The sequence below is a fragment of the Microchirus variegatus genome, assembly GCF_963457635.1.
Source record: "Microchirus variegatus genome assembly, chromosome: 15".
Lineage (NCBI taxonomy): Eukaryota > Metazoa > Chordata > Actinopteri > Pleuronectiformes > Soleidae > Microchirus > Microchirus variegatus.
In genome coordinates, this window is record NC_139816.1 from 21,792,874 (window position 1) to 21,804,530 (window position 11,657).

Here is an 11,657-nt window from a genome sequence, read left to right on the forward strand (position 1 = left end):
CTACACAATGTTTTTACATTCAACTATTCCCGCTGTCATTATCTAAACATTTCTGATCATTAATTACAATAATTTCACCGAAATGTTATATATATATATATATATATATCCACACCATATAAATATAAAAACACATCAAAGAGTAACATGATGTTTTTATTGAATAAGGATAAATCAAGTAAATCAGCTCATTTCAAAACTGAACTCTCTGTCTCTACAAAGACAGAAAGCACACATTCAAAGCATATTGGAACATAGATGAGAATAAATACACATTCAAAGGTCTGTATATAATACACCCCACTTGTCTGCACACTGAAATAAATGCAGGGAAAATCCATACACAAATATTTTTGTGGAGCCCTCTCCTTACTCAGGCAGGCCACATCACATTTCAACTAATTCATTATCAGAGTACAACAAAGTTTTCGGAGATTTTAATTAACTTTGATAAGTGATGGTTGTGGCGGAGGAATTAATGTGTATTTATTCAATACTTAGACATTCAGGCAGTCGGCAATACTTTGCCACGCTTTTTGTCGTTTGGTTTATTATCATGACCGTGTTGTTTTTTTTTAAATTTGGTCTTTGGATTGAACTCGGTCATTTATCCTGGATATCTGAATCTTACTTTTGTGCAACGGGCCCCTGTTCTTCTTTCTTCCATACTCATCAATTTTAGGAATTTTAAATGTAAAAAATTACAAATTACATCTCAGCTAGCTATCAAACAGTTTACTGCACCTTTTCACGTTCTCAGCTATTGTTTTCTAACGTAATGTGTGAAGAGGAGAATCTGCATTTGCTTTACATATGTGGCATTAATATTAATGATGTCCTTTTGTGTTGCATCAGGGCGACAATGTCGTTTAAATCTGAGCAATGGCTCCAGGCCACAGCCTGGGCAGGAAGTGCTGCAGTCAGATAATGATGAAGAGGCATCTGGATCCAACAGCTCCATGTCAGATTCATCTTCTAGCACGTCGTCGTCGTCTTCCTCGTCATCATCTGATAGTGACAACAGCTCTGATTCTGAGGAGGAGAAGTACGTGGAAGGAGGAGGAGATCATGACTATAGTAAAGCTCCCTGCTCCCTGTCAGTACAGCCATCTGCTGAGCGTAAACCGACAGCCTCGGGGAAAAGGAAACGCAAAGCAGAAGATGTGACACAGAGGCCGAAAAGACAGCGAGTGCAGTTTCCTATAAAGGAAGAGGAGGAAGAGGAGGAGGAAGAAGAAGAAGAGGAGGAGGAGGAGGAGGAGGAAGAGGAGGACGAAGAGGTACAGCAGCAACAGGTGCATGTAAGACATGAGGGAGAAGAGGAGGAGCCTGAGGATGAGGAAGAAGAGCCTGAGGATGAGGTAGAGGAGCCTGAGGAGGAGGAAGAGGAGCCTGAGGAGGAACCGGGGACGGAAGATGATGATGATGAGAACAAAGAGGAGCAGCAGAGTGGAGCAGCAGCTAGCAGCAAATCTCGGAAAGTCAACACACGCAGCCAGGGCCGCAGGACAGTCCGGTACGGAGATGAGTTAGAGGACGATGGCCATGGGTCGAAGGAAGACCCTCTCAACCTGGGCATGTCCCGTTCAGGGCGGGTGCGCCGAATGACTGAGAAGGCCCGTGTGAGCCACCTCATGGGCTGGGGTCACTGACAAGGTGCCCATTTCCAAAACCTCAACACAACATTTTTAGTTGTTTGAATACTTCAGGGATTTTTTTTGTTCTTATTTGTACAAGTGTATATATATTATATATAAAATATATATGGTTTTTCATTTTTTTATTCCAAGATTGCTTGTGACTCTGAATCTGATAGCTGGTGCTCATGACATGCCAGGGAGTTTTTATCCCTGGTGGACAAAACGGACTCCTCTGCAACTGGACTATCTCACCTCAGCCTTACTGGACACTTGAGGAGCCTTTAAAGGGATAGTTCAGTGTTTTTTTTAAATGTGGTTGTATGAGGCTACTGACATTAGTCAATACTGACTGTGCACTCCCTGCACCAGGATCCAGCCGGTGGCAAAAATGCTTGCTCTCATGGAGAACACACCATAAGATGTCTGTAATATCTTCACCCACCTTTTGGTGGGTACAAGTTTGTCTTTTTTGTTGACATGTTATCAGTGAGAGCGAGTATCTGGGTCTCAGGCTGGTTCACAGTAACCCTGTTGCACTCAGAATCTTAGTGACCACAAAGTCAGTGTTGATAATGTGCCAAGACTTCATACAATCAGTCTCCAAAAAACCCCAAAACAGAACTATCCCTTGAAGACGCCACACTGTCAATCTCCTCCTCCTCTGGTGCATTTTACATCCAGAACTAATACTTTGCGTCTGCTCTTCTTCATCTTCTCCACAACTTTTCTTACTTCCTGTCACCAAAGAAGGATGTGGAGAAGCCCAAAAAAAAGTGGTGCTCACAAATGTATATGATTTCTCAACTGATTCACTGAAGTGATTCATTCGTGGTCATTAGGTCACAGCCACAGTGAAGGATGTGCAGTATCAGTCATGGTCACTGGTGTCAATATTTTGGTCTCTTTTTTTTTTCCCCACAACAAGCTTTACAAAGCTTGGTTTCTACTCTGTGACAAGACATTTGTGAAATGTGTCAAAAGACAGACACCAAGCAATGGGTGATATGATTTGAAATATCTACATATTTTTAGTGAATATTTGAACATACGAAAATGAGTCACTCGAGAAAAATAATGATATAGTAATATCGTGACTGCATAAAATTGACCACAATCAACTAATCAGGAATTCTTCATATCACGATGCATGACAAAATCGTATATCGTTGCATCCTTGCTCACCAGTACAATTTCCTTGTCACAGATTGTAATTGGCGGTCATCTTCGGCTGTCAGGCCAAGCCCCTTCTTCTCACCCTTGATCATTGAAAGTGACAAACTGATTACCGGTTACTGTGAAGTGAGTTTAAATCAGGCTTTGGTTTTCATTGTCTGTGGCCAGAGTCTGACTCGCCACAATAGTTTGGGCAGTAGCAATACTGAAGAGTCAGTGATCTGGAGAACAGTATCATAGTAATAACAATAAGAATTACATCTCTTGGTATCTTTGGCCTGTGGATGTTAAATGTTTTCTCTGTGTCTGTTTATGGATTTTATTTTTATTTTATTTTTTTAGTCAGAAGTGGGTGATTTATTTATCTTATGTTATTTGTACAGTTTTTATTTTTTCACGCCCATATTCATTCATACTTTCTTCCACACCCAGCATGTGCAAAGGCAAAAAGAAAGGGTCCTTTCAACTGGCTGTAACACACGTTTATTTTTTCAATTGTGCTATACCTGCTTTACTAGGCTATTTTCAAGCATTAATGGTGATGAGGGAAAGGAAATATTTTGCACATTTATCTATTCCACATGGCAGCTGAGTAATAAACATGATAGAGAAAGAATGAATGAATGAGACGTGTTTTTAAATGATGACATGAACTGTGCCAGCACACTCTCAAATTATTATTTTCTCTTTCTTTTTTTCTTTTTTTTTTTTTACTTTGACAGGATATAACTTGAAACCACTTTGTACCTGTGTTCCTTCTTTTGGCCTAAAGCGAAAGTAGCAACCACGTCTTTACTTGGCGTGTTGAGCCATTTTTTTCTTCTTGGGTTTTTTTTCCCCATGATATTCTACAATCCGATGTTTAGTTGGGGTCAAAATCATCGTCTTGGATGTTCTGATTTTGTCTGTCCTTTCATGAGCTGAATAACCCATGGAAAAGATTATTAAATTGTATTGGTGACCAGTGATACCTTAACCAGTTGCCCATGTAGATCATAATGATGAATGGGAAACTGAGGAGTCTATGGTTCTATCATCTCCTAGTGGAATAACATCCTGTTTTGCTTTGTTTTTGGTTGCACCAATAATGTTATTTCAAAGCTTGCATGGTAAATCAGAAAAGATCGACAATGAAAAGTTGTCGTTTTAACACTTGGGTGCTTCAAAAACAACTTCCTCACCACTCTGCCTGTGTGTCTGTGTGTGTGGTCGCCGACAGCAGAGAAAGGCCCCCAGGTCAGTTTAGTGACAGGTGCTTAGTAATAAAACAACACGGTGTCTAAAGTGCTTCAAGTGGCAGCGTTCAATGGCAACATGAAGACGAGGGTGAGAGGACTCTTATTTTCATAGATGGCCTGTAGTTGTTGCCTCAAATACAACATTAATGTTCTACTATAGGTGGAATAATGACTCTGTATGTGACTGTCTTTTCTACACAATGTTTTGATTGTATTTTTTTTTAATAAAATGTAAAATCATCATAAAATATTTGTGTAAATTTGTTTTTTTAAACTCTTACCATGACGTCTTTGTATCAGTTATCCACCATGTGTATATAGGGTTGATCAGGATACTTAGGCTGTCTGCTGTGATAAATAAGCACTTGCAAAACTGGTCTTTGTATCCGTTTTCAGCTCCATGAATGTTCTAGAGCCTGAGGTGAGTCACACAAGGGACAAAGGAGATTAAGTGACGCACAGCACTCATCCACACCTAGAAACTGCAGACACTGGAGGATCATGGTAATTCAAATAAATTAATAATTGAATCAAATGTATTCATATAACAACATAGATTATCTCAAGGCCCTTGACATGGTAAGGTAGAAACCTTACAATATTATACAGAGAAGAGAAAACCCAACAGTTCAGCAAACACTAGGCAGCAGTGAAGAGAAAAAATACCTTTTAACCGGAAGAAATCTCTGACGGAACCAGACTCAAAAGATGTGCAATTCAATATTATTTGTATCGTGCCAAATCACAACATACTTTCTCTCCAAGCACTATAAGGCAGAAACCTTTACAGTGCTATAGAGGGTGAGATGAGACCAGGAGCAGTGTAGTCTAAACCAGTCGTGATCATTTTTTTATAGTATTACAATATCATTTATATAAGTAGCAGTAGCATGAATTGTTCCCAAAATATATACTGATATCAATTTGGACCATAGTATAAAAATGCATAGTGGTTGTTAAAAAGGACATTAAAAAACATATTGGGTCAGAGCTGGCATCCCCTAGGGCAAAGGGTTGGGTTCCATGTGTGTCCTTTTGCCGTTTTCCATGAAATCTGTAACATCTGAAAAAAGATGTGGTCATTTAAAGGGACCACTGCAGGAACTTTATTTTGAAGAAGTGAGGTTGATGTTTTTTTTCTGTTGGGGATTTTCTTTGGATGAAATTTCATACTCACAATATGTTATACTATTTCTACCACACATCTTGAGGATAATTAAGAGGGTAAACGCTTATACTATTCATTTGTATTTGTGATTTACAGTTTTGTATTCACTGGGTGTCATTGTGCTACAAGTGACCTAAGAAAGTATATCATGAAGGAAATTATTATTAGTAGTAGTAGTATTTTTAAGTATATAAAAACAAAGAGAAATTACAATTTATGACAACCTTACAGTGGCCCTGAGGTGCAAAACACAAATCAAAAAACACAAACGCAAATCACAAAACACAATCCGTGTATCATTCCTTCATTCGTTTCTCAAAATAAAACCAGAAATAAAAAACGACTTGTTTTCTCAATATTTGTTTTCAAGATGAGATGAAAAATGGGAAAAAACGGAAAAAGCGCTTTTCCCGTTTAATCCAATTTTGATAAATGCAAGTTGCGTGACCCGGAAGTGACCTGTACCAGGAAAAAAAAGACAATGGACTTGCAGATTTATGAGATTAAAAGTACATTTCCATTTTATTTCATATATCGACTCACACCTGCGATTTCTCCTGCTGTGTGTTGTAAACATATGAATCGTATGTATATTCACTGATCAGTTCAGTCTGTTTAGTGCGTGTCACCTGCTCCCGAGAGCGAGTGAGGCAGATCATTTCTGTTAATTTCTTCCCATGGAACAGACATTGTTTGAAAAAAAGAAATAATGAAGTGTGATCCTGCGCTGATTTGGGAACCAGCAGCTGGTATAACATGGAAGCTATTGAGCGAAAATGCTCATTTTATGTATCGTGTATTAAAAATTAAGAAAAGCATTCAAATGTGTTATAAAGAGGTGTGTTTCAAACAGCAAGTGTAGCTCTACTGTCCTACACTGGTTTTTTTTTTTAGCAAATAAGAAGCTCATGAGGTAAGGTTGATATTACAATTTATTAGAGGTAATTCATTTGTTAATTTCTAATACATTATAATGACAATATTACCTCATGAACTTCCTATTCCAGTGTATGAAAGTAGAGCTATACTTGCTGTATGAGACACACCTCTTTATAACACATTTGAATGCTTTTCTTAATTTTTCTTATTTTTTAATACACGATAAAAAAAAGTGAGCATTTTAGATCAATAGCTTCCAGGTTATTTCACCTGCTGGCTCAAAATCAGTGCAGGCATACACTTTATTTATTGCTTTTAAAAATACAAAACAAATCTTAACACTCATATTTTTAAAATAAATTTTTACACAATACCCAATTTTATTCTGAAAACCGGAAGTTTGCAAACGCTGCAGTGAGCTTGCAAACGTCTTTGACATCAAGTTGGCAACAAAGGATTTTGAAAATCGAATGAACGAATGATACACGGATTGTTCGTGTTTTTGTTTTTTTGATTTGCATTTGTTTTGTGATTTGCATTTGTGTTTTGCACCTCAGGGCCACCATACAACCTCCTTCAAATGAAATCCCATATTTGTAAGGGGACTAATTACTAATGCACACACAGACACACATTGATGACATACACGGGCAACACACAGGCCTGGGACTGGATCCTAACCCACAAAACATTTTTGTCCTCACAGGTTACCTCAAGTTGACTCGTGCTCAGCTCATGTGAGCGATCAGAGTTGAGATGACAGAATCGCAGCTAAGATGAGAAACAGCTTCTGAAACAGAAAAGTTGCCTCAGAATGTTGCATTTTAAACCAATAATGAGACAATGGTCAGGATCTGTGGAAAGCTACACGCATCCTCCAAACATAGACCAATCAATTTAGTATTGCACCTTCACATTAATAGCATTTAACTAGTAAACCACAGAGGCAGCCCCGTGGCCAAGTGGAAAGGAAGTGGGCTTGTTACTGGAAGGTTGACAATTCCAGTCCCTGATGCTGCTCATCCGTGATGTATGAACAGTTGGAAATAACAGAAAAAGACAAAACCTCCAGACAAAGAATAGATGTGTTTTTTTAATTCTTATTATTCTTCACAGTATATATCACAGTAACACAACAATTGCAACTAATTATTATAACAGGACTATTTGAAATTCTCCACTAAAACAGTTTTAGATCAATTCACAACATACCGCATTACCCACAGTCTCCAGATACAACACACTTTATCACTTTAAAGCTACATAGGACACGGCTGCACACACTTCTCAACATGTCAACATGACAACTGAGAAATACTGAAAATACTCAACAACAGCTACTGTAAGTGCACACGTCGCTCACATCTCCAAACCTGACTTGTTTTAAACAGTGAGTACATGCACTGTATCTATATATGCATCATCACAACAAACAACACACAGGGACAGAGTTAAAAAAAAAAATTTAAACACAGCAACTGCTTGTAGTTGTTGTAGGCTATTTAAATAAAATGTGCAGAAACAACACAGATGGAGTGACATCCACAGACACAGTCAGGGCCATGAGACCCTGGAATCACCTGGCAAAGGAGATTAGGTCAGCAGTCGAGGGGACTCATGCTCAAATAACCTGGGGGCCACTAATTGTCCAGTCTAGTCAGCAGGGAGACGGTTAAAGGTGCATTATGTAATAAATGTAGAGCAACTGGCCATAAAATCCTCCTAATATGTCACCAGGAATAATGTTCATATAACAAACTGAACTCACCAACAAAACTAGTAAAAAAAAAATATTTGCATTAAAAATGTTTTATATAATATAATATAGGATATAGGATAATCTGGATTGGTTGACAAAAAGTACAGTCTTTAGTTTTTAATAAGGAATAAATATTTAAATAAACAACGTTGTGAACGTCACTAATATCTGGTATCTTTTATTTCCTGAAAATGTTTATAATTAAGAGTTGAATGATTTAGTAATATGGACAGATCATATAAGAGTATTGGCACTTTACCAATGTCTGTTACCAAAGCTTTTGTTGGACAAAGTGCAGACACGACACGTGCATCACATCACCATCACTTTAGCAACATTAGCGTGCTGCTCTGTTAACCTCCAGCATCAATACATTTATTCCGTCAAACTGCCAAATGTCCAGGGTGTTTTTAGCAGTACTTCACTTCTGTTTGTGTCGGCGCTTCTTTGTGTTTTCATTGTCTTTTATTAGTTGTCTTAATAGTTAGCCCTGATGGATTCAACCTGGCCTGGAATTAAAAATTGTGCAGGGGCAGCAGCAGAACACTGCTTCATTACACTGTGCTCAGCCTCCTCTAAATTCTATAATCCATAGCTAAATGATCTTGGTAGGTTCTGTACGCAGTGCAGTGTAAAACATCTCTGCATCGTTGGCTGACAACTTACCATAAATAGGTGTGAACAAGTGACCATGCATATAATCAATTGTGATGTAAATCAAGTCACTTCCTGTGCGCAGCTTGTTGCCACAAGAACACAAGGAAAAAAGAGTTGCATGGAGGCTTAATCAGCATTGTAAATTCTAATGGACATTATACGTATACAGTTTATTCAAAGGTTATACACTGCAGCTTTAATGAAAGGTCACTATGCTTTCATTCAGGGCTGGCTTAACTGTATGGGCATACACAACTCGGAACTATCTTTTTAACACCCCCCAAAAAAAGGCCTGTTCGTGGCCATTTATTTATTTTTTTCCACTGAATGTAGGAAAACCTGTAAAAAAAAAAACTTTAAAAAAATATGTAAATATCACTGAACTATTTCTTTAACCCAATCATAACACTTTGGTGCATTTATTAACATTAGTAAAGGCTGTTCAATAGTTTATAAAGCTACTGATTCTGTTAATTAAAACAATTGTTAATAATTCATGGGAGCACTGAATAAGCAATGAATACGTCTTACATGATAATAAATGTCTTATTCTGTATGCCATATTACAATTAAGAGTAAGGGTCACAAGGAGCATTAAAAAAGCATGCTTAAGTAACACTTAACAGAGTTATGTAATCATTATTTAGTGCTATTATACATAAATAAAGTGTCACTTAAGGGACACAAAGTTTCAACTTTACAGACTTTTCGAAATGGTAACTAAAGAAAGACATTTACAGCTACTTAGAGCTTCTAATGTCATTTTTAATTGTCAGTAGGCTGGATAACTACATTTACAGTAGCTTCATACACCCTTGAAAAGCAATGAATAGTTTCATTAACCTAAGCAACATGAATTAATGCTTAGTTAAAACATTAATTAACCGCTAGTAAATGCTTTATGCATTACTTTATGTTAAACAGCATAAAGTAATGTTTATTAACGAACACTTATTGTGAGAGGACGTCTTATTTACAGGTACATTCACAAGATACAGAACGTATTACAAAATATAAATATATAAATTCTGCTAATGCCAAACATCTAATGTCCTATACATTGAATGAACAGGTACATCCATGTGCATTTCACTCTACACAGAATTAGCCACAAACAATAGCCACATGGAGTTTGAACCCATAAAGCATTAAAGGGATAGTAGAGATGCTTCAAAGTGTGGTTATATGAGGTACTGACTCATGTCAGTGCAGACTGTGCTGTGTCTGTAACCCTTGCTTGAAAGCCAGCTTGAGATGTATGGCGTGTTTCCACCGGCTGTATTCGCCTTAGTATCTGCTCTGGCGAGGTTCGAGGTTGCTGAGTAGGTATGTGTGACGTCGCCAGACTGCCGGCCACTGATTGGTCAGACTGCCGTTATAGGAATAGACATCCAAAACAAAAATCAAGCCGAACAATGCCGAACTGTAGATCGGTTAAAAATACTTAACAATCCTCAAAATGTGGGTTAATCGCCAACAACTACCAGGGAAATGTCTAAAATCTCAATATTTCTGCTGTATAGTCTGGTGTATTTAGGGATAACACCGCTGATCACGAGCGGTGAGCTGCATAAAGGCTGCCACTGTATTTCAGTCCAGTGACTGTGTCAGACAGAGTCTGTGCTCCAGTCATGGAGGAAGTGCTGAACAAATATTTTAAATGAACTGATTCCAGTGATTTGAAGTCAGTCGTTACTCATCTGTGTGTGGGTGTTGCGTGTAAAACAAAGTCACCGCAGTTTCATGCAGCCGTGTGGTGATGGTACATTTTTGTAGTGCGGTAGATGCAACCTTTACTGTGCCGAGGCAAGACGAGCTGGGACCATAGAAAAGGAAAAGGGCCAATTGAGGCTCACTCTCAGAAAAACATGGCTGCCAGCAGGGACACAAAGAAAACAGGTTTTAGCCACTTGAATAAAGACTAATGAACTAAACTGCTCAATCTATACCAATTCTATCAGTATGAATTGCTCACCGCTGATGCATTCACACGCCTGACTTCAAAGAATTTAAATTTTTTCTTGTATGTGAGCATGTGCAACTTTGCTGTTTGTGTATTCACACAGTTTAAGATTTACTGTTTGTTTTTGTTTTTATGTATGTGACATGTTATTTTGCACATTTGATTTTTTACAGTACCTGCACAAATCTGCTTTTTCTCAGCGTGAATAATAATACAAACATTCCTGCTTGACAGTAAGCTAAAGCCGGTTTCTCTTCAGATACTGCAGACTTAATCAGGTGACTTTATTATGAGTCTTTTGTTAAATGGTTAAATCTGTTTTTCCTCCCAGTTGGCATCCATGTTTTCAGTACAGGGGGCGCACTTAGCATAGTTACCCAGCCAGCATGTCCACGTGGGTCCCTAAAGGATTATATTTAGGCTTACAATATGGGTCCCAAGTGGGTTTGTCCATGGTTTTGATGGTGGCCCCACCCCACTTCACGCCCATGCCCTCTTACTACCCTTTCCAGGATATCTGGGTACAAAGTTGGTATCACTTGGTCATGGGCTTGAAGTGGGCAATTTACGTAGGTCCCATATGGGTTCAGTAACTTGGCCACCATGGAAATGATGGACAAACCCGCTTGGGATCCATATTGTCAGCCTGAATATAACCCTCATGGGGCTCACATGTACATGCTGGTGCAGTGCTGACTATGTGTCAGTGCCTCATACAACCACTTTTCAAAAACTCTGAACTATCCCTTCAGTATTTATCATTATTAAAGTTAAGATTTTTGTTGCAAACCGGTGTTTCAGAGTTTATAACTAATACGCTGTTGCTTTATTTGCAGCCATAAATAATGATCACATTGCAACAAACTCTTCAATACCAGCTGTAAGTGATCTGCCACCAAAACGGAGCTGTAACAGCAGTGAACAATCAAATTCCCTCCACTTCAATGAAATTCTTTTTTTCCCCAAGTTCTCTGAAGTTGAATCTTACCATTTATTTCCTTCTTAAAAGTCTCCATCTTGAAAAGTGGACATATAACTAACCCATAGACCCATTTCGACACTGAACTTTCAGGATCTCTCATGTCATACGCAGGAGGGATTTCAAAGGATTAAACAACCCCATGCTCGCTGTTGCTCGCTGTTTCTAAAGCTTCCACGTGTGCGTGTGCTTGCAGAGCAC

The 11,657-nt window shown here is 38.3% G+C and overlaps 1 protein-coding gene across 1 annotated transcript in view; it reads left to right on the top strand.

Annotated features, from left to right (window-relative positions):
- The window catches only part of brwd3 (bromodomain and WD repeat domain containing 3), a gene marked incomplete at both ends in the record, with an annotated part of 30,112 nt that extends 28,460 nt beyond the window's left edge, over nucleotides 1–1,652 (top strand). Inside the window, one exon of the mRNA XM_083901749.1 lies at nucleotides 856–1,652. Coding sequence (XP_083757875.1) covers nucleotides 856–1,652 — 797 coding nt within the window. The remainder of the gene's footprint in view (nucleotides 1–855) is intronic.
- Nucleotides 1,653–11,657: the final 10,005 nt, after the last annotated feature.